The following is a 23,741-nucleotide window of genomic DNA, read 5'->3' as shown; positions in this document are numbered from 1 at the left end:
TTGTCAGGCTGTGCAATATTTACTTTTCCCTGTTCCAGCGGGGGGCGCTGTTGCGACTCTCGGCTTGTAAATAGGCAGAAATAGCCGATCTCTGTCGGGTCCGCTCTACTAAGCAGGCTCAGGAGACTTGCGCCTGTGCAGTAGACCGGATCTGACTGGGATTGACTATTTCCGCCTATTTCCGAGCGGAGAGCCGGTACTGTGCCTGCGCTGGAGCCAGGAAGGTAAATATTTACATTCCCGCTGTTCGGAGGGGCCCAGAGACCACCGTGGGACGGAGGAGGACAGGGGAAGCCACGATAGGACCTTGAGGCTTTCCCCTACCAAGGTGAGTACCCCCCAGGGGAATTTTTTTATGTTACAGGTCCTCTTTAAATGCGCTTCAGGAAATAATGTTCGTTAGGGAAAATGTTTGTAAAACATCACTGCAAGTACCAGTACCACCCAGTTGTGTAGGATAAAGGGGTCATACCCATCACCTATTTACCAAAGAAAGTTAAAAGTTAAAAGAAAGAAAACACATATACCATATAAATAATACAATTACATAATCCACGTCTGTTGTCTATATTTTTTAATTATTATTTTATTCTGTAATATTCTTGCTTGAACAGAGCAGACTTTACCAATACTGTATCCATCCCCACTGCAATGGGCACCAAATGCAAAAAAGTCCCAAGGTTGTGCTGACACTGGAACACTGGCCATTGTGGCCAAGTGTCGGTTCTCACAACTTACATGTTGCCGTTAATAATAAAGTGACAGAGGTTCTGTCACCTTTGAACAATTTGGAAAATCAAAATTAAAGTTCTCAGGTCATTTGATAAAATTGGCTAGATGGACTCACCAATTTTTGTGGGAGCTTTGGGTCACTTTTTAAAGCCTTCCACAATTTCTCCAGACAAGCCATGAAGTGATTAAAACCAAAGTCCGGCTTTACGTCATACAGCAATGGGGCGTATCCCAGCACGGCGTCATGGAAACAGGCGACGCGGTCCACATCCATATCGTTCTCACCGGCAGAGATGGAGGCCAAGTCCACAAACACTTTCAGCTCATTCACATCTAAACAAAACATAGGGTACCAGTATGGGAGTCAGAAAGTTTACTTTACTTGTGGAAATACAGTGCTTCATAAGCCTAATAATACTACTACTAGAGAGTATAAAGAAGATCAATTTCTTATACTGTTCCTATAGAAAAAATAATGTAGGAGTGGTTGTGACATGATTTCATGAGCGACGTAAAGTGAGCCTGAACTGAGTAAAATTATTTCAAATAAACATACGATGTACCTGCAAATGAATATCCAAAAACAAGTGGTCAGCACCTCCACAATAGCTCTTTTACGTTAAAACATAGCTCTTTATTCAAAAATTCTTAAAAGTCATTAAAATGGATGGACAAAGTATGGGGCTGGATTCCAGCGACAGCCCGCTGTTTCAGACATTTCAGCCTTTCCTCAGGCTGGACAGTCCCACACTAAATCATACTCACAACACACCATCTTTTATACCAGCCTCTCACCACACAAACCAATCAGAAGAGTTTGCGTCCTGGAGGACCTGATGGAAGACTGCTATGGCTTAAAAAGGACCAATGAGATCATGGAGTATGGATCCACCGTGCAGAACCCAGTACGCACCAGCGAGATCCCTAAATAGATCTAAATAGTGCACAAATAAATCGCTCATTATAGCGCTGAATATCACCTTGTTATATCGGCGATCAGCGCCCCAAATTCATTGCCAAAGTGTCACTAATATCCGGGCATACAATTACCCATTGATCCTATAAAGCATAAAAAGGCATTATTTCTGTTACCCCCATCCCTGACGTTGCAGCCGCCAAGTCCCTGCCTGAACAGTGCGCCAATAGAAAGATTCAACCTCCGCTCAGCCAATCAGACGCTTTGAGATGGCACAATATGATGGAGACTAACGGCATCATGCGGAAGCAGCGCCAGAACGGAAACCCGGTCTGCGCTCCAAGCGCAGAGCGGAAGATCTGGCTATCATGTTAAAGAATGTACACTCCCCTTCTAAGGCCACCGACCAATGGCAAGCTGGAATACACCAGCGTCACCATTGGTGTAAACATACAAGGAACGCCGACCACTCAGGGCCGGCTATCGGGACCAAGTCACCGCCCCTCACAAATGTAAACAAAACACGTGCGAATCAAAACAATTAGCATGGTATGCGGACAAAACTTCCGCATAACCATGCCATATATAATGCGGCCTATTATTAAAAAGTATTAAAGGGGAACAGGTGCCGATCTCCCACTCAGCACCAAAAATACAGCAACATACAATAGCAGGGGCCGGCAGCTGCAACTAAAAAAAAAGAAAAAAAGAGGGAGGGGGGGGGGGGGGGGGGGGGGGGAGATGGAAGGAGAATAAGCCGTCTCCATTTCCACAAAGACGCACCCCCACAACCTGCAAGGAGAGAGAACATATTACAAAATTGAATACATAAAAATACAATCAAAGAGCATCAAAATACATATAAAGTAACCATAACATTCTGGCTACCCCTAAAAATATCTGTCTACCAGGACTCCTAGCCCCACAGTACTGCCCTCCCCACTCGCCCACCCCTCTGTCCTAACACAAAACCTAAATCATACTCTTTCTTGAGCCCTGCTAGGCCAAAGGTGTTCAATTCACGGATCCATCTGGCCTCCCTTCTCAGTAACTCATTGACTCTACTTCCTCTCCTCCTTAAAGAGAAACTCCGACCAAGAATTGAACTTTATCCCAATCAGTAGCTGATACCCACTTTTACATGAAAAATATAATGATCTTCACAAACAGACCATCCGGGGGCGCTGTATGACTGATTTTGTGCTGAAACCCCTCCCACAAGAGGCTCTGGTACCGTACGGTACTCTGGGCAAACTGCCACAATGTAACAATGACACACACAGGAAATGGCTGTTTATAGCTGTCTGTTAAAGCCAGAACAGCTACATAATCTGCCCACAGTAACGTCACCATGTAATACATGTCAGAATGTGAATCTGGGAGAGGAAAGATTTTACAATGAGCAAACTCTGACTAAATCATGTATACATAATTATTGTAAAAATTAAGCAACTTTTTATATTAAATTATTTTCACTGGAGTTCCTCTTTAAGGGTCCAAGTGATAGATCAGGTACCCAGTGGTTGGAGGGGAGGAAGTAGAGTCAATGAGTTACTGAGAAGGGAGGCCAGATGGATCCATGTTCTCTCTCCTTGCAGGTTGTGGGGGTGCATCTTTGTGGACCTGGAGACGGCTAATGGGCTGTAGGGTAATTATATTCTCCTTCCTCCCCCCCCCCCCCCCCCTCTCTCTCTTGTCTTCTTTTTTTAGTTGCAGCTCCCCCTGAGAGTCCGAGGTGTGCTCAAAAAAAATAAAATAGGCTACCTGATCCGGGGGGCTGAGCGGGTCAGGCAGCCACAAAAATTGCCACACCTGTGGGCTGCTTTCACTTTGGTGACCCCTGGGTCATGACGCTGCGCTGAGAGAAGGTGTGTCTCTCACAGCATGCAGGGATGCGGGGGATCGGCAGGGGGTGCAGCCACGGAGAGAGAGCTACCCAATGGCAGCTCAGGAAACCCTGCAGGAACGCCCCTGGTGGGCGTATTAAACAGGGAATCCCTCTCCCCTCTGTTTATCTCCGAGTTAGCGACATATCTTGTTGCTAAACTCGGGGGGCGGTATAGCGCGGCGGTGCGGGGGGCAGAGAGCAGCGGTTGAGGGACACAGAGCCATGTCATTAGGCAGAGGACATGGCTTTGAGTCCCATCTGCCTCCGAAGATCCACCTCGGGTTCTCTTTAAAGAGACTCTGAGCAGTGCAAACACTATGGAAAGAGGCATATCATTTTAAAGCTCTCTTTCTCTTCTTTCCAATGATATATAAACCGCCACCCTACGCCTTTTAGTTTTCACTAGTTTCGCGATTGAAATTGCAGCGGCCGCGATTTCGATCGGAGAAAGAGAGCTTTAAAATGATATGCATCTTTCCATAGTTTCTGCACTGCTCGGAGTCCCTTTAAGGAGAATGAGGGCATACAGTATGTGCTACGACTAACTCTGTATTGAAAAAATAAATTACAACAACTAGTTACTTAGTAGAGGAGACCCTTTGGATAATCCCGAGACTTCTGGATCCTCCTTGAGTCCATTGTTTCTGGGTCCTTCTGAACATATCTGACAAGATCTTGTTGGATATGCTGTCTTGGCCACGTACATATTGTGCATGTATAAGTACAATCTGCGCCTGTGAGGCAACACAAAGCCACTTGTGTTCAGCTTTTTCCTTTCTGCACATGCGGGTTTGTGCTGCTGTGCAGGCGGTGCTCACGTATTCCCAGCACCCCTGGCCCTGCTCTCAAAAACAAATGGAGTGAAGAAGAAAAGGGTCCTGGCCAACAGCAGTGGAATTGAGGAGGACATGGGAAGTCGCTATATCATCCAGATGCATCTCACCACTTAGGTAAGTATCTGCATAGTGTGCTGGTGAAGGGCTCTGCTTCTGACACAGGAGACCAGGGGAACTTGGCTCTTCCTGTTCAATAAGCCAGCAGCTATTCAGTAAGGAGTCCTTGGGCAAGACTCCCTAACACTGCTACTGCCTATAGAGCGCGCCCTAGTGTTTGCAGCCCTGGCCTAATGCTGCTACTGCCTATAGAGCACCCCCTAGTGGCTGCAGCTCTGGCATATCACTGCTACAGCCTATAGAGCTTCCCCTAGTGGCTGCAGCTCTGGCCTAACACTGCTACTGCCTATAGAGCGCCCCCTAGTGGCTGCAGCTCTGGCCTAACACTGCTACTGCCTATACAGCTTCCCCTAGTGGCTGCAGCTCTGGCCTAACACTGCTACTGCCTATAGAGCGTGCCCTAGTGGCTGCAGCTCTGGCCTAACACTGCTACTGCCTATAGAGCACCCCCAAGTGGCTGCAGCTCTGGCCTAACGCTGCTACTGCCTATAGAGCGCCCCCTAGTGGCTGCAGCTCTGGCCTAACACTGCTACTGCCTATAGAGCGCCCCCTAGTGGCTGCAGCTCTGGCCTAACACTGTTACTGCCTATAGAGCGCCCCCTAGTGGCTGCAGCTCTGGCCTAACACTGCTACTGCCTATAGAGCGCCCCCTAGTGACTGCAGCTCTGGCCTAACACTGCTACTGCCTATAGAGTTCCCGCTAGTGGCTGCAGCTCTGGCCTAACACTACTACTCCCTATAGAGCACCCCCTAGTGGCTGCAGCTCTAGCCTAACACTGCTACTGCCTATAGAGCTCCCCCTAGTGGCTGCAGCTCTGGCCTAACACTGCTACTGCCTATAGAGTGCCCCCTAGTGGCTGCAGCTCTGGCCTAACACTGCTACTGCCTATACAGCTTCCCCTAGTGGCTGCAGCTCTGGCCTAACACTGCTACTGCCTATAGAGCGTGCCCTAGTGGCTGCAGCTCTGGCCTAACACTGCTACTGCCTATAGAGCACCCCCAAGTGGCTGCAGCTCTGGCCTAACGCTGCTACTGCCTATAGAGCGCCCCCTAGTGGCTGCAGCTCTGGCCTAACACTGCTACTGCCTATAGAGCGCCCCCTAGTGGCTGCAGCTCTGGCCTAACACTGCTACTGCCTATAGAGCGCCCCCTAGTGGCTGCAGCTCTGGCCTAACACTGCTACTGCCTATAGAGCTCCCCCTAGTGGCTGCAGCTCTGGCCTAACACTGCTACTGCCTATAGAGCGCCCCCTAGTGGCTGCAGCTCTGGCCTAACACTGCTACTGCCTATAGAGCGCCCCTAGTGGCTACAGCTCTGGCCCAACGCTGCTACTGCCTATAGAGCGCTCCCTAGTGGCTGCAGCTCTGGCCTAACACTGCTACTGCCTATAGAGAACCCACCTAGTGGATGCAGCTCTGGCCTAACACTGCTACTGCCTATAGAGCTCCCCCTAGTGGCTGCAGCTCTGGCCTAACACTGCTACTGCCTATAGAGCTTCCCCTAGTGGCTGCAGCTCTGGCCTAACACTGCTACTGCCTATAGAGTGCCCCCTAGTGGCTGCAGCTCTGGCTTAACACTGCTACTGCCTATATAGCGCCCCCTAGTGGCTGCAGCTCTGGCCTAACACTGCTACTGCCTATAGAGTGCCTCCTAGTGGCTGCAGCTCTGGCCTAACACTGCTACTGCCTATAGAGCGCCCCCTAGTGGCTGCAGCTCTGGCCTAACACTGCTACTGCCTATAGAGCGCCCCCTAGTGGCTGCAGCTCTGGCTTAACACTGCTACTGCCTATATAGCGCCCCCTAGTGGCTGCAGCTCTGGCCTAACACTGCTACTGCCTATAGAGCGCCCCTAGTGGCTGCAGCTCTGGCCTAACACTGCTACTGCCTATAGAGTACTTGGTTTAGTACTTTTTGTTTTCTTTTTACTTTTGTGTACCTGACAGGTTAGCTGATTAGGGATGATTGCACGCATTTTGTAATATTCAAGAGTTTCTCATCAGAATTTTGCAATTTCGAGTTGAAAGACGGAATTCAAAATTCACTAAATTCTGACATGTAAATTCAGAAAGTTATGCAAAATCACATTTGTGTAATGTACAAAAGTTTCTTGCATAAATAATGTGAAAAAAAAATTGTCAAAATGCCAACTTCTGCCATTTACGTGACGTCAGTTATATATTCCAACTTTTGCACTGACCTGGTAAAGCAAACTTGTAACCTACCATGAACAGGTTTTCGCACTAACCAAAAATAGTCTCTTTTTTTTTACATTTCAAAGAGAAATCTCACTGGCCACAAAACCAAAGCATAACTGTATCTAAACAGGTAAATCCAATTTCACTGTTATTAGCAAAGACTTGAAGAAAGACACAACATACCAATAGCAAACATTTGTGGAAAATCATAATTAATGTTAATTATGGTGTGTGTGAAAATGTATTTGCAATAAAGTACAATTATTTTGGGATTTCACAATGCAAACTCGGAATCTGCAGAATTTTGGAATTCAAATTCATTCAAAATTCTGCTCGAAATTTTAAAAAAATTGGCTGATCTAGATTTCATTACTATCCTTACTTTGAAGGTCAGGGGTCTGATTTGGTTGCCAGCACTTGGCTTTGTGTTACGCTTTAGGAGGAGCAGTTGAGAAAGTCGTGGCCAAATATGGGCACAATTGTTATTTATCGTAATATAGAAAGCTGTTACGCAATTTAGCGGGCGGCTGCAATTGAATTGAAATTTATCGTATTATTGTTAGCAGGGATCACGGGGTGTTAAGGTTAGACTCCATTACGGGGTCTTGGGGTTAGACACCATTAGGGGGGTCTTGGGGTTAGGCACCACCAGGGGGGATTTAGGGTTAGGCACCACCAGGGGAGTCTTAGAGTTAGGCACCACCAGGGGAGATTTAGGGTTAGGCACCAGCAGTGGGGGTTTTAGGGTTAGGCACCACCAGGGGAGTCTTAGGGTTAGGCACCACCAGGGTGGTTTTAGGGTTAGGCACCACTGGGGGGTCTTGGAGTTAGGCACCACCAGGGGGATCTTAGGGTTAGGTACCACCAGGGGGGTCTTAGAGTTAGGCACCACCAGGGGGTGTCTTAGGGTTATGCACCCTCAGGGGGGTCTTAGGGTTAGGCACCACCAGGGGGGTCTTAGGGTTAGGCACCACCAGGGGGGGCTTAGGGTTAGGCACCACCAGGGGGGATTTAGGGTTAGGCACCACCGGGGGGGGGGGTCTTTGGGTTAGACACCTCCAGGGGGGCCTTAGGGTTAGGCACCACCAGGGGGTCTTAGGGTTAGGCACCACCAGGGGGGATTTAGGGTTAGGCACTACTAGGGGGGATTTAGGGTTAGGCACTACTAGGGGGGATTTAGGGTTAGGCACCACCAGGAGGGTCTTAGGGTTAGGCACCACCAGGGGAGGGTTCTGTGTGAGAGTAGGGAGAGGTTAGGTTATAGTTAGGTTCAAAATTATCGTAATACCGCAATTCAATTGTTATTTACCGCTTATTATTTAACATTGCGCTGACATTGTATTTAAAGATATTGCTAGTAATATCGTCATTTAACGTTGCGCCTAAATTAGCTTGCGACTTTTTCAAATATATGCTGCTTTAGGGTGACATTTCATCTAGCCACTATACACGTACCTTTCAAAGTGTCCTTCACCTGGAGGACGAAATCCTTTCTTAGCAAGACCTCCTCGAGACACGCGATGTGCTCTTCTCTGATCTCAGACAGCAGTTTTCTGGTCTTCATCACTTCAACACTGATACACGACAAAGGTTTCTCCTTATAATTACCAAAATTATCCACCTGCAAGATTGAGTTATAAACAAAAGTAAATTAAAGAATTTGGGAGAGAAGTTTTCTTGCACATTATTGTGTCTTTCTTGTATATTGAGTCTCTGGGAGAAGAATTCCTCATATCTAAGTTGCCTAGGCTAAGGATCACTGGGAGGGCAGTGTTACATAGTAATAAATAGCTTGGTGTTTTTCTCTGCGGAGAGAGAGGAGGCGAGGACGGGCGCCGGAAGTTGGGTGATGCAGGGACTTCGGGACGGCATCGCGGGACAAGGATTTTCAGGTAAATATAACTTTCTTTTTCTTGCAGGCTGCCGTATTTTTCTATTTACTATGGAGGTCCTCTTTAGAGAAATGCTTACTTGAAGAAAATGTATTCTCTTTAAAGAGAACCAGAGACGAAGCACCCTCATGTATTTTACCATATATATCAATAGAACATGACAGTAAACACCTACTCTGCTCTTTGTTTCATCCTTCACTGCTCAGTCTTCTTGTTATCAGCTTTGATAAGGATCCGTGACTGAGCATTCAGTCTGGCTTTGCCCCGGAATGTTATAGCTGAGTCAGTCTTCTCTGAGTCTTCCCCCACCTTTTTAGTTGGTAATACTGATGAGCAGAGTTGCTCATATGTATGTTTTATCTCTCCTACTCTTTTGTTCTGTTATCTTGTGTCCAGTCCTGCTCTGGCCATGTGAACTTGCTATTGCTTGATACAGACCTGTGGCTACGTAAGTTGGCCTGTAATGCCTGGCAGATCTCCTGCTTTCTTTCAGCTGCTATGCCCCCATCTATCACCACCTTCTTCAAACACCTGCCCGACTTCGGTTACAACCAGGCCTTGGAGGTGCAAGGTATAGCAGCTGAGGCCAGAAAGCTAGAGTACTACCAGAACAAACAAGACTATGCAGCTGGGTGATGGAAGAGGCTACACAGATCACTACAGGAGTTATGGACAAGGGAGTGAGATTGCCCAGAGAAACCGCAGCTCTGGGCTTCCGATAAACGCCACAAATAAACAAGACACAATGGTTGCTCAGGACGACCGCCGCCCTGAGCCTCTGACTGAGTAACAAGATAGACAATACACAGGCAGACAGATTTGTTGTTAACGAACGAGAAACACTGGTTGCTCAGGACGACCGCAGTCCTGAGCTTCTGACTGAGTAAGGAACAGACAGACAGAAGGATTGTTTGCCTAGCAATAGCAAACATCCACACTGATACAGACAAGACAAACCGGTAGGAGCGTAACCAATAGCAACCGCAGCTATAATTATGTCCACAGGAACAGAGCTAGCAGGATAACCACCAGTCACTAACGTGGTGAAGGAATTGTCTCCCACTAGCAGGATGGTAAGACTTCACTGACTCTCATGGGTGTAGTGAACATCCAGGCAGGCAAGGTAATACAAAGCAAGCAATACAAAACACAACTATCACAGCATGGACCCAGAACACTTCAGGTAAGCTGTACGCTATGTCGGGCGAGGTCTGGAATGAGGGGCAGGCTTTTATATGGACATCAGCCAATGGAAATTGACATGCAAATTCCCACACAGCTGAATGGTAATCATGCAATCCTGTGCTACACTGATTGAAGGCTGCAAGCTGCCTGTGAATGGAAGGGATTCTCATTACAAATGCATGCCAGATTATGCAACCACATGCATGTAAGAAATCCACAGCTATCTGACTGCAGTTCAACCGCAGCCAGCCATAGATGGATTCATGACAACATCCTGGGCTACTCTGCACTGCAGAGTGATTGCAAATAGCAAAGACTCTCATGGCAATTGCAAACATAACCAAGCAACCAAATGCAGGACGAATATCAAAACTGCTCGGCTGCAGCTCCGTTGCAACCAGCAGGAGGGATCCTTACATGGCCATACACAAATAGATTTCCACCCACTGTTCCAAATTGATTCATTGCTTCCTACAAGTAATTGATTTAGAAGGAATCAATTCCTACCACACACAGCACATCGATTGTTCAATAGATTCAAGCAGGGAATCTATTGAAAGTCGATCGAACCACAGATTTGCATGGTTGGAAACAGTGCAACAGTATGAGCATTTGGTCTGCCACTTCTCCTGCCCTGCCCCCCATTGACCCCATCCTGTCAGATCCACAATTTCGATCATTTTTCAGTCCAAATCGCTTGAAATTTGACCAATGAGACAAGTTAAAGGAATCGGTTCCCATCCGATTTGATGAGAGTGATTGAATCTACAGGGAATTGCATTGGAAAATCAAAGCCAACAGTGACCTTGAGATAACACAACAGAATTGCCAAATTATACAAATCTATCACCTATAGATATATAAAATAACTTTTTGTAGTAATTGAGAGGTATTATTAACCTTCCAGGGTTTGCACATACTAAAATCTATGCCACGTTTGTGGCTGGTTAAAGGTGACCACACACATTACAATTGTTTAAATACAGTGGGATGCGAAAGTTTGGGCAACCTTGTTAATTGTCATGATTTTCCTGTATAAATCGTTGGTTGTTACGATAAAAAATGTCAGTTAAATATATCATATAGGAGACACACACAGTGATATTTGAGAAGTGAAATGAAGTTTATTGGATTTACAGAAAGTGCGCAATAATTGTTTAAATAAAATTAGGCAGGTGCATACATTTGGGCACCACAAAAAAGAAATGAAATCAATATTTAGTAGATCCTCCTTTTGCAGAAATTACAGCCTCTAACCTCTTCCTGTAGGTTCCAATGAGAGTCTGGATTCAGGCTGAAGGTATTTTGGACCATTCCTCTTTATAAAACATCTCTAGTTCATTCAGGTTTGATGGCTTCCGAGCATGGACAGCTCTCCTTAACTCACACCACAGATTTTTAATTATATTCAGGTTTGGGGACGGAGATGGCCATTCCAGAACGTTGTACTTGTTCCTCTGCATGAATGCCTTAGTGTATTTTGAGCAGTGTTTAGGGTCGTTGTCTTGTTGAAAGATCCAGCCCCGGCACAGCTTCAGCTTTGTCACTGATTCCTGGACATTGGTCTCCAGAATCTGCTGATACTGAGTGAAATCTATGCGTCTGCCAACTTTGACAAGATTCCCAGTCCCTGCACTGGCCACACAGCTCCACAGCATGATGGAACCCAGAGGCGTAGCTAGGGCTTTCAGCGCCCGGGGACAAAGATTATCAATGCGCCCCCTAAGGTGAAGGCTGCGCCGCGCCCAAAAAGGGGTGTGGCCACATAATAAATGTGGGCGTGGTTATTGGGTGGAGCCAAATGTACATGGAGGTTAGCAGGCTCACGCTCACCCACCCTCCCTCAGTATGTACCTCCCAGCATGTTCCAAGACAAATTCAGCAATCATGAGCCCCCCCATCAAGACAAATTCAGCAATCATGAGCAAATATGAGGCCCCCAACATGACCAACTCAGCAATCATGAGGCCCCCAACAAGAAAAATTTAGCAATCATGAGGCCCCCAACAAGACAAATTCAGCAATCATTAGGCCCCCAACAAGGCAAATTCAGTGATCTTGAGGCCCCCAACAAATCATGAGGCCCCCAACAAGACAAATTCAGTAACCATGAGGCCCCCAACAAGACAAATTCAGCAGTCATGATGCACATAAATAGACAGCATTTCACATAAATAGGCAGAATGCCCCCTTAATATGGTAGACACCTCTCACCTGGCAGCAGTTCCCCAAAATACACTCAATCTGACAGCAGTGGTTCCTCAAAAATAGGTAGCCCCAGGTCTATAGGTGTCCCCAGAATAGGTGGCCAGCAGTGTAGATGTCCCCAGAATAGGTAGCCAGTGGTAGAGATGTCCACAGAACAGGTAGCCAGGGGTATATGTGCCCAGTATATGTAGGCAGGGGTATATGTCCCCAGTATATGTAGCCAGAGGTATATGTGCCCAGTATATGTAGCCAGGTGTATATGTGCCCAGTATATGTAGTCAGGGATATATGTGCCCAGTATATGTAGCCAGGGGTATATGTAGCCAGGGGTATATATGACCAGTATATGTAGCCAGGGGTATAATATGCGCCCAGTATATGTAGCCAGGGGTATGATATGCGTCCAGTATATGTAGCCAGGGGTATGATATGCGTCCAGTATATGTAGCCAGGGGTATATGTGCCCAGTATATGTAGCCAGGGGTATATATTCCCAGTATATGTAGCCAGGGGTATATGTGCCCAGTATATGTAGCCAGGGGTATAATATGTGCCCACACTGCCCAGTATATATAGTCAGGGGTATATGTGCCCAGTATATGTAGCCAGGTGTATATGTGCCCAGTATATGTAGCCAGGGGTATATGTACCCAGTATATGTAGCCAGGGGTATAATATGTGCCCAGTATATACAGTCAGGGGTATATGTGCCCAGTATATGTAGCCAGGTGTATATGTGCCCAGTATATGTAGCCAGGGGTATATGTGCCCAGTATATGTAGTCAGGGTTATATGTCCCCAGAGTAGGTAGCCAGGTCCCCCCCCCCAGCAGGAGGGGAGCAGCGCAGAGAAGAGGGAGAGCTGTGCGGACGGTGGAGAAGGGGGCCATCTCCCCCCCCCCTTTCCTCACCTTTAGGGTGCTCTCCCTCCCTCGCTGTCCCCTCCATTAATGTCCGGGTGGCGGGCGGAACTTACCTCCGTCTCGTCGCAGCGCCGGATGGATTTGCCGCTACTCGGTCTGGTCCAGACCAGAGCAGCGGCTGCGGCACCCGAACTTCCGGCGCCGGAGCGAGACGGAGGTGAGTTCCGCCCACCGCTGCCAGCCACCCGGACAATAATGGAGGGGACAGCGAGGGAGGGAGAGCACCCTAAGGTGAGGGAAGGGGGGGAGATGGCCCCCTTCTCCACCGTCCGCACAGCTCTCCCTCTTCTCTGCGCTGCTCCCCTCCCCAAAAAAAACAAAAAAGAAAATAAAAACGCAGCTCAGCTTGGCGCCCTTGGGGACCCGGCGCCCGGGGGCACTTGTCCTACCCCGCCCCCCCCTAGCTACGCCCCTGATGGAACCACCACCATATTTTACTGTAGGTAGCAGGTGTTTTTCTTGGAATGCTGTGTTGTTTTTCCTCCATGCATAACGCCCCTTGTTATGCCCAAATAACTCATCAGTCCACAGCACCGTATTCCAAAATGAAGCTGGCTTTTCCTAGTGTGCATAAGCATACCTCAAGCTGCTCTGTTTGTTTTATGGGCTTCCTCTGCATCACTCTCGCATAGAGCATCTCCTTGTGTAAAGTGTGCCGAATGGTTGAACGATGCACAGTGACTCCATCTGCAGCAAGATGATGTTGTAGGTCTTTGGTGCTGGTCTGTGGGTTGACTCTGACTGTTCTCACCACTCGTTGCTTCTGTCTATCTGAGATTTTTCTTGGTCTGCCACTTCGAGCCTTAACTTGAACTGAGCCTGTGGTCTTCCATTTCCTCAATTTGTTCCTAACTGTGGAAACAGACAGCTGAAATCTCTGAGACAGCTTTCTGTATCCTTCCCCTAAACCATGATGGTGAACAATCTTTGTCTTCAGGTCATTTGAGAGTTGTTTTGAAACCCCCATGTTGCTACTCTTCAGAGAAAATTAAAAGAGAAGGGAAACTTACAACTGACCCCTTAAATACTCTTTCTCCTAATTGGATTCACCTGTGTATGTAGGTCAGGGGTCACTGATCTTACCAAGCCAATTTGAGTTCCAATAATTAGTTCTAAAGGTTTTGGAATCAATAAAATGACAACAGTGCCCACATTTATGCACCTGCCCAATTATATTTAAACAATTATTGCGCACTTTCTGTAAATCCAATAAACGTCATTTCACTTTTCAAATATCACTGTGTGTGTCTTCTATATGATATATTCAACTGACATTTTTTATCGTAACAACCAACGATTTATACAGGAAAAGTCACGATTAACAAGGTTGCCCAAACTTTCGCATCCCACTGTATTTCTTTTCAATGTAAGAAGTGCAATCAATTTTTTGGGTTGATTGCAACATTTGAAAAATTTGACCAATGTATCACAAACGTGTTAATTTTTCCCCCAGTAAAAAAAAAAAAAAAATATGATTGAAAATGTTGAAAAATATTGCTTGGCTTATACATCAAGAAATTGATCATGTATCCTACACCATTCAATATTCATAAACATTTATCAGAAATATCAGCAACTCCCGATTAACTTTTATTGATGAGAATGGGATATTTGATCAGATTTCTTACCCAAATAAAAAACAAAAAACACTTGATTTTTCTGTGCAGCTGATTGTTATCATATTTCTGTATCCATAATCAAATCTTTTATTGTATCAACCTTTAGGCTGATGCGGCCTAGATTTAAAAACAGTACCCCTCTCCGAACACCATCTCCTGCATCTGCTGCTACTTAACTCGGTTGTCTTCTGATAGCTGAATTCTGTGCACTAATCAGGAACTAATTTAATTGGCTTCTGAACCTGTGATCTCTGTGATCCAATCACAGTGATTATAGAAGGAAAAAAAATGTCTGGTCCTTAAAGGGAACCAGAGACGAAGCACCCTTGTGTATTTTACCATATATATCAGTAAGAACGTTAGAGAAAACACTTACCCTGCTCTCTGTTTCATCCTCACTGCTAAAAGTGTCTGTTATCAGCTGTGATAAGAATCCCCGACTGAGCATTCAGTCTGGCTTTGCAGGGAATAATTATAGCTGAGTCATTATAGCAGAGCCACAAGGGGGCAGGCTTGGGCTTGAAAAGACACCAGAGAAGACAGACTCAGCTATAATCTTTCCGTAGCAAAGCTAGACTGAGTGCTCAGTCGGGGATTCTTATCAGAGGTGATAACAGTCAGATTAAACAGAGAACAATGAAACAAAGAGCAGATTAGGTGTTTACGGTCATGTTCCCACTGATTTATAAGGTAAAATACAAGAGGGTGCTTCATCTCTGGTTCTCTTTAAAAGAAACCTAAAGTGATAAAATAAATAAATAAAACAGGTTAACATACCTGGGGCTTTATCGGCCCCTTGCAGCTGCCCTGTGCCCACGCTGGGGCAAACCGATCCTCCGGTCCCCCGCAGCAACTCAGTTTCGTTTTTCTTGACTCAGCCTGTGCCTGAATGGCCCTTGCTGCGCGCATCCTCGATCACGCTCCCGTCGCCATAAGCGTCCTGCACATGCGTAGTATGGGAAAATCTCTAACTGTGCATGCGCAGATCACTCCCAGCATCCTTTTATCTTATGTAATTCTTGATGACCAATCGATATTGTAATGATCTGCTCTGCTGTCTGCACAGGCAGGCAGCTTTTTGACTATTTTTCAGGTCTGTATGCTGCAGGTCCCTGGAAAGGAGACCTGTCTTCACTCTGCAAGTTTCAGAGTTGCCGTGATGGTGGGGGATTTGCATCCACTTGTCATGCAAATTGCTTATCTGCTTCCTTTGAAGGCTTGCAGTATAAAAGTCATGTCCTCCCAGAATTCCCTGCTGGTCATAAAGGTTTGTTCCTGTTAGACTTACCTTGAGTTTCAGCCCTCTGCTAATTGTTTGCTAATATTATCTTAGAGTAGTTATCCTTGGGAGTGCACTAGCATTCCTTCTAGCGTAGTCAGGTTGTTTATTATCTTTATTGCCTAGTTGTGTCTTTCTGTTGTGATTGTTCTGTCGCCAGCGGCGGCTGACAGGGAATCGCTCTGTCTGTCTGTTTGGATCGCATTCGCCCTAGCGTTAGAGGCGGTGGATCTCTCTGTATTATGTCTTAGGAGTGTAAGCCAGAGCAGCGGTTGCTACTGGTTACTCCTTCTGTCTGTCTTGTCTGGAGCGAACGCTTGCTGTTGTCTGGGTGAGACAACCGATTAGCAAGCGTTCGCGTTCTCTATTTGCTTTCGTGTTTCATCGGTTAGTCAGGGTTGGTACGCTTTGTCACTGTTGCGCTTCTCGTGCGGTGACCGTGCCGTTAACGCGCTTTGTCGCTGTTGCGCATAACGCGCGGCGACCGCGTTTAGCTATTTCGTTTGTTATTTTCCTTGGCGTTCTGATTGTACTTATTTGCTGTGTCTTCCTTACTTAGTTCATTCTCTGTCTTTACTCAGTCTTGTGTCGCTGTTAGCAATCGCCATTCTTGCGATTGCTTTCCCACTTGGTCTTCGCTGTTGTGTGTCCACCGTCGCCAGGTGGCGACTAGATTGGTGGACATACATACATTCTGTCTCTGTACTCACTATCTCTCTTGAGGGGCTATCTTGCCCTGTATTGCTTCACCTTGTACAGTTCCTGTCTGGCATCTGTGGCAGTGCAGAGGGTTTATTCCTCTGCACTCTACAGCTCCATCTGCCGGTGGGAATTCCTCTCTACAGGTGCATTGCACCAAAGCTGGGTTCTCTTATTTAAACGCTTGTGGAGGGTGTCACAGGTTGTGCGCTGACCACGGAGATACTCCCCATTTTGTTACAGATATGTTGCTAGATATTTTTGCTATTGGTATACTGATTATAACCCAGTTATGGTAGCAGGAAAAAGGGGCGCCGGCTGAGGGTGGACGAAAAAGGGCGCCACCAGAGACTTTATTGCAATTATCGTTAATACGGCAAAAAAGCAGAAAAAAGGGCGCCGCAAAAAATTACGTTAATAACATTACAACATTATAGTTTATGAGGTAGTTATCATCTTAGAAGTTTACAACAGTATAGTTTTTGTCACATTATTTCATTCATAAGTACAGATTTTACGTTTTCAAAGGTATTATTGTTAATATGTGTAAAAGGGTGTTTCTGCAAAGGGAGTGGTTAGGGTTAGGCACCACCAGGGGGAGTGGTTAGGGTTAGGTACACACAGGGGGGTGGTTAGGGTTAGGCACCACCAGGGGGAGTGGTTAGGCACCACCTAGGCGCCGGTTAGTTTTAGGCAACACCAGGGGGTGGTTAGGGTTAGGCACCACCTAGGCGGCGGTTAGTTTTAGGCAACACCAGGGGGGTGGTTAGGGTTAGGCCCGCCAGGGGAGTGGTTAGTTTTAGGCACCACGGGGGGAGGATTCTGTGTGAGGGTAGGGTTGGGTTAAGCTGTATTGACTAAAAATGTAACGACATTTAACGTTCATATTTATTTGTTATTATTTCTTGTTTGTTTTTGTAACAGTAATTATCGTTAATAAAGCATGACAACGATGATTCTCGTTAGCAATTTTCATTATACTTGGCGCCAAATTCGTTAATAAGTCGGGCCCTTTTTTCACGACGCCCTTTTTTCATGCACGCCCGGTTATGTAATCTTTGTATATACTTACTAGAATACATTTATTTAAAAAAAAAGGATTTTGATCTAAGACTCTAGTTAGTTCATGGGGATATCTGTAGTACTATAAAAAATATATATACGTATATATAGTTCGTGTGACAATGGCTAAGAGCCCATCTGACCAAGCCTAGAATAACTGACGTATGATTTAGTTTAATATATTTCTCAGTTGGTTCACCTATTTTACGGAATATAGGAGACTGACAATATTGCTGAATGCCATAAACAATAAGGAGCCCTATAATCAGTCTTCTTTACGTGAAACGGGTGTTCATAAGCTCGTCGTCACTATATTTGCATTGGTCTCAGGCAAAAACACATGGTTTACAAATAAACGTGCATACAATGTAATACTCACAAACTGCAGCAGGGTTTCCAAGGTTCCAAAGTCTCCGGAAAGCCCACAAAATTCTTTTACTTCAGATATAACCTTAGCAGAACGGAAGGCCACATCAAGCTGGTGATACTGCTCAATCTGATTCACACGGCCTGAGATCCATTTACCGACATCTGTGGAGTCCAAATTGCACAAGATTTCAAATTCCCTTTTCAGCTCTTCATATTTGCCTTTGAAAGCTGCTAAAAGGTCGGCCACAACTGCGAATGTCACTTGCCCAGATCTGAGGTCGCTATACACCACGTGAACGTTATCAAGGCACGGAACAAACAGCTTATCTGTTATTTCTTCAACTGTGAACTCCAACTCAGCAGGATCTTCAGTGGAGAATAGCAGCTGAATGTCATTTTCTGCTGCTTCTGAGGATTCATTCAGAGCGTTTTCAGCCAGAGCCTTAGCTTGTCTTTCCAAATAAGTCATGAAAATATGGCTGGTCAAGAAAGTGTTCATCTTGTCTGTGATGGTCATTACATGAGGACTGAGGTTATAATAAGACCCTTCTAGTCTTGTGCGCTCTTCAGGTAACTCAGGTATCTGAACATGTACAACATCATTCAGCTTCTCTGGTCCCAGCTCTTTTTGATATTTTGATTCAATTTCAGAACAATTGACTAATAAAGGATAAAGACAAGAATGAAGAAATTATCACAAAGTTTCATAACCCAAAAAAAAAAGGAATTAATATGTTCTAGGGTTCCACAATCCAGCATTGTAAGGTTAATTGACTCTTTACAATCCTATGTCAGACTATGTGCAACATTGGCATTTTCAAGTATAGGGCCAGACATAGAACAACATAGGAAAGTCGTCTGATGCTAGGTGGCTCTGTTGCCACAGTGTCAGCCTTTTTAAGAACAAAGAGTCAGACTTATATTGCCGCCGGCCACATTCCACCACTGCACCATAAAATGTAAATCTTAAAGTGGATCCGAGATGAAAAACTAACTATAACAAGTAACTTGTCTATATATCTTATCTAAAGTTTAGACAGCAAATTTAGCTGCAAACAGCTTCAATAGAATATGATTATTTCTTCCTGTGATCAAATGACAGCAGCCATGTTCTGTTAGTAAACATTACACACAGGCAAGCAGATCTGCATCTCCACCCCTCAGCCTGTGAAAACTTCACTCCCCTCTCCTCCCCTCTCTACCCCCCTTGCCTCTGAAATGTCTGGCTGGTAATGCCGCCTCCTCCTTCTTCAGGAAAAGCATCCTCCTGCCCAGAATGAGCTCCCATAAGCCCTTGCTACATGTGACTCAGAGTGCCAAGACTTTCTGGAGAAGCTGTGGGCGAGGCTTGTTTAGTTTATAGGGAATTGGGGTTATTAAAACAAACAAACAAAAACAATTTGGGCTAGAGGAATGCCCTATAGACTATATGTAAGGGGCACGATTATGCAATGAGTAAAAGTTTATCTCGGGTCCACTTTAAGTGGGCACATTTGGGCTTGTAGTAGGGGTGCTGCTGCAGGACCTGTTCCGGCACAGCATCGCCCTATGTGGACTTCAACCGACACTTAGGGCCCTGCGCTTTGTAATTATGAAGAGGGCGGATCAGCAGTGCACAAGCTGAAGCTGGCCCTTCCCCTCCCCTAATGCTGGGTCACCTCATTGGGCTAGTGCGAGGAGGTAGAGACCCTCTAGATCCCCGCTGCTGCAGCATTTTCATGATCACGTCAGTTCTCCCCAGCACACCAGTAAAAAATTAAGTGCTGAAGGGGACTGGGTGAGCCTAAAAAATGGATAAGAAAGGGTTAAAGGGAACCTTAACTGAACGGGGGGTAAAGAGTTTCACTTACCTGGGGCTATTACCAGCCCCCTGCAGCAGTCCTGTGCCCTCGGAGCCGCTCTGGAATCCTCCGGTCCCCCGCTGTCACTTAGTTTCGTTTTTGACGACTCACCAGTCGGCCGGCAGCCATGCGTATTATTGGATGCATTCCCTACTGCAATTAGCGCTGTTGCACACCGCAACGCGTACAAAAGTCCATATGCATATCTACGCGTGCGGAATGCGGCAACGCGTATTTTTGTACGCGTTGCGGTCTGCAACATCGCTAATTGCAGTAGGGAATGCGTCCAATAATACGCAATAATACGCATAGCGGCCGGCCGACTGGTGAGTCGTCAAAAAACGAAACTAAGTGACAGCGGGGAACCGGAGGATTCCAGAGCGGCTCCGAGGGCACAGGACTGCTGCAGGGGGCTGGTAATAGCCCCAGATAAGTGAAACTCTTTACCCCCGTTCAGTTAAGGTTCCCTTTAAACATTGGCATATGCCATATCATTTTTTTTCTTTACAATTTATTTTTTAATTCAATCATTTTTGTTGATTTTCATAATTTTCCACCATGGGCCAGTGGAAAAATATGGGTCGTTTGTTAAAAAAATTATAAAATGCATAGAAAAATTGATTGTCTTTTTTTCTGATTACATATATATTTTTAAAACGAAAAGCAAACATTCTGGTTGAATCATGAATAGAGATGTCCCGAACAGTTCACCGGCGGACAGTTCTTGGCGAACTGGGCTGTTCGCCAATCGCATTTAACGCACATTTTTGGGTAAAAAAATTTGTGTTTGCAGTTTTAACATTTAAGTCACTGGCCGCCCACTTTAGTGGCTAATAGCAAAGCCCCTGTATGTGTTAGAAACACCACATTTTGGGGGTATGTTAAGTAGGACATGAGAACAAGAGGATTTTTTTTTTTTTTCAGAAAGACCTTATAGTTTTTGAGAAAACTGATGTTAAATCAGTATCAAGTAAATGCGGTAAAAATGACATATAATGTATTAACATGTATACAAATATATTTATTGATTAATTTATTTTTTATATATGTTCGGAGTGTAGGAAATAAAATGATGATGTGGGGTCCCCCCTCCTGAGCATCTTTAACCCCTTGTCCCCCAGGCAGGCTGGGATAGCCAGAATGTGGAGACCCGGACGCGTGGGGCTTCACACCCTGAGCTATACCAGCCCACATGGTCCATGGTACGGGGGGGGGGGGGGCTATAAAATCATTGCGTTGTAAATGATTGCAATATTCTATCTCGCTGTATGCAGGCTTAGTATTAATGTCTAAGTCCACTCTCCATTGCAGTTCACACGCATTTTAACGCGTGCGTTATGCAACTGACCACTGTGAACCTATCCCTTTTCTTCTAGGTGATCATTTTTCATCTTCTCTTTAAAATAACTTTGTAGCATTTTGCAAATTGAAGCATGGATGCGTCCCTTGCCGTCCTCCTGCGGTCCTCCGTTAAACCGCAATCTGCTCCGGTAAGCGGCTGTGTGACGTCAGCAGGCGGCCTTCTGCGCATGCGCGGACCTTCTATGCGAGCACAGAAGGCCCCGGCTGACGTCACTCAGTCAGACTGAGCCATCTACCGGGGTTTGATTGCGGCTGAATGGAGGATTCCGGCCAAACCGCGGGAGGCACGCGTGAGGACGGCGATGGACGCATCCGTGCTTATGGGGCTGGAGGAAGCCCCAGGTAAGCAAAAAACAGGCTTTTTATTCATCTCTGGGTCACTTTAAACCTCTAGCAAGCAAGAAAATTACTCATTATTGTAAGAGAAAACGTGCATTGCATATGATATGGGCCATTGTCTCATGCACATATGGAGTGTGAGTAATAAGAATCGAAGACAAAGTACCTTTTACATGTTGGTCAACACTGTGGATCATTTTAAGAAGACCGTCCACTTTTTGGTGCTCTTTTTGTAAGGCATCTAATTCGTCTTTTCTCCAGTCCAACACTTTCTTTATTTCATACGACGAGATCTTCTCCTTTTTTTCAGTTTCTAAAAGAAAAGAAGTCAACAGTGATCCATAACAGAGGGCCATGATATCAGCTAGCCAATGAAGGACACGTTATTTTGGTTTCTACCAAAGGACTTACTCAGTTCACAGATAGATATAAAGTGTCCTCTGTGCTTCAGTATACTTTCCATATGAGTGACGGTCACCTCTCCGCTGGTCACATTCCTCACAGCTTCCAGAAACACAGAATCTGACAGAGCCACCAGACCCTGAATGTCCTCTCCAAACTGGGATATGACGTTCTCATCCATTCCTGAAAACAATATATTCCAAACAGACGTGATCCATTTTTTTTTTAAACAAACACAAAGTTTATTGTGGCAATGAAGGGATGAACAGAGGTACAAAAACTTGTACACTGGTAGGAACAGGCACATATTTATGAGCACACTTTAACCACTTCAGCCTACAGCTTTGAAAATCTTATGCATCCGAGCAATGTTCACCTCCCATTCATTCGCTAATAACTTTATCGCTACTTATCAAAATTAATTGATCTACCGGTATATCTCGTTTTTTCCGCCACTAATTAGGCTTTCTTTGGGTAGTACATTTTGCTAAGAACCACTTTACTGTAAATGCATTTTAACAGGAAGATTAAGATAGAAATGGAAAAAAATCATTATTTCTCAGTTTTTGGCCATTATAGTTTAAAATTAATACATGCTACAGTAATTAAAACCCATGCATTTTATGTGCCCATTTGTCCCGCTTATTACACCATTTAAATTACGTCCCTATCACAATTTATTGCGCCGATATTTTATTTAGAAATAAAGGTGCATTTTTTCAATTTGCGTCCATCACTACCCTCTTTCCCTGAAAATAAGACCTACCCTGAAAATAAGCCCTAGCTGGAATTTTGAGCATGCTTGAAATATAAGCCCTACCCCAAAAATAAGCCCTAGCGGAAGTTAGAGAGGAGGAAGAGGCAGCCAGTAAGTGGGGACACAGTGGTGCAGTGCCAATCGGGCAGTGATCCTGTCATCCCAGCACAGAGCAAGGTTATCAGCTGTGTGCAGGGAAGACAGGGCAGGTGCCTGATCAGTACAGTAGCATACTTTCAAATCCATGAACATCACAGTACACAGGAACAGGAAATGTTCTGCTAAGAGACACTTCCTAATAGAAATATAAGACATCCCCTGAAAATAAGCCCTAGCACCTCTTTTAGAGCAAAAATTTATATAAGACACTGTCTTATTTTCGGGGAAAGACGGTATTTATAAGCTTAAAATTTTAAAAAATGTAATAAGATACTCTCTTGACATGTATATTTAAAAAGTTCAGACCCTTAGGTAACTATTTATGTAGTTTTTTTTTTTTTAATTGTAATTTTTTTTATTTTTTTTTTTAATACAAAAATGTATTTGGGTAATTTTAGTTTGTGAGGGAAACTGCTAATTTTAGATGTAATATAATGTATTTTTTTATTTAATAAAAGTATGTGGGTGCAGTTTACTATTTGGCCACAAGATGGCCACATTAAAAAAATTCCTGGATGCGAACAATGTCGCATCTAGGAACTAAAATGAAGAGAAAAAGTTTCCTGGGGGCAGAAATACCACGCTCTCTGATGAGAAAGCGTCAGTATTTCTGCCGGGGACTTAGATCGGTGAATGGGAATTATATTCCCATTCACTGATCGGGGGGGGGGGCAGCGGGAGGCAGCGGGAGCACGCACGGGCGCGCGCCCGATCGCGCGCACCACACGGCTGCAGCACCACTGCCTATCTGGACGGATATATTCGTCCAGATATGGCGAAGTGGTTAATATCTAACATATATTGGAATTGTATGTGCAAGGCAGAGAAGGAAATTACAGCCAGCGATCATGTCATACATTTCACCAATGCTAATAGCAGGCTAGGCCTTATACACCGGTTACACAAGGTTTTTCCACTGCCCCATATTAAATCATTTGGAAACTCCTCTATATACATAAACT

General features: G+C 45.3%; 1 protein-coding gene across 1 annotated transcript in view; it reads right to left on the bottom strand.

Moving 5' to 3' along the window:
* LOC137564491 (E3 ubiquitin-protein ligase RNF213-like) overlaps positions 1 to 23,741 on the bottom strand; it is a 301,009-nt gene that overhangs the window by 219,523 nt on the left and 57,745 nt on the right. The window contains exons 10-14 of the mRNA XM_068278409.1: positions 21,873 to 22,046; positions 21,628 to 21,774; positions 17,930 to 18,579; positions 8,140 to 8,305; positions 848 to 1,065 (exon numbers count right to left, since the gene is read on the bottom strand). Of these exons, the coding sequence (XP_068134510.1) occupies positions 848 to 1,065; positions 8,140 to 8,305; positions 17,930 to 18,579; positions 21,628 to 21,774; positions 21,873 to 22,046 (1,355 nt within the window). The remainder of the gene's footprint in view (positions 1 to 847; positions 1,066 to 8,139; positions 8,306 to 17,929; positions 18,580 to 21,627; positions 21,775 to 21,872; positions 22,047 to 23,741) is intronic.

This window comes from Hyperolius riggenbachi, chromosome 3, assembly GCF_040937935.1.
Source record: "Hyperolius riggenbachi isolate aHypRig1 chromosome 3, aHypRig1.pri, whole genome shotgun sequence".
Lineage (NCBI taxonomy): Eukaryota > Metazoa > Chordata > Amphibia > Anura > Hyperoliidae > Hyperolius > Hyperolius riggenbachi.
The sequence above is the reverse complement of the archived record's forward strand: the minus strand, read 5'-3'. Positions and strand labels throughout refer to the sequence as shown.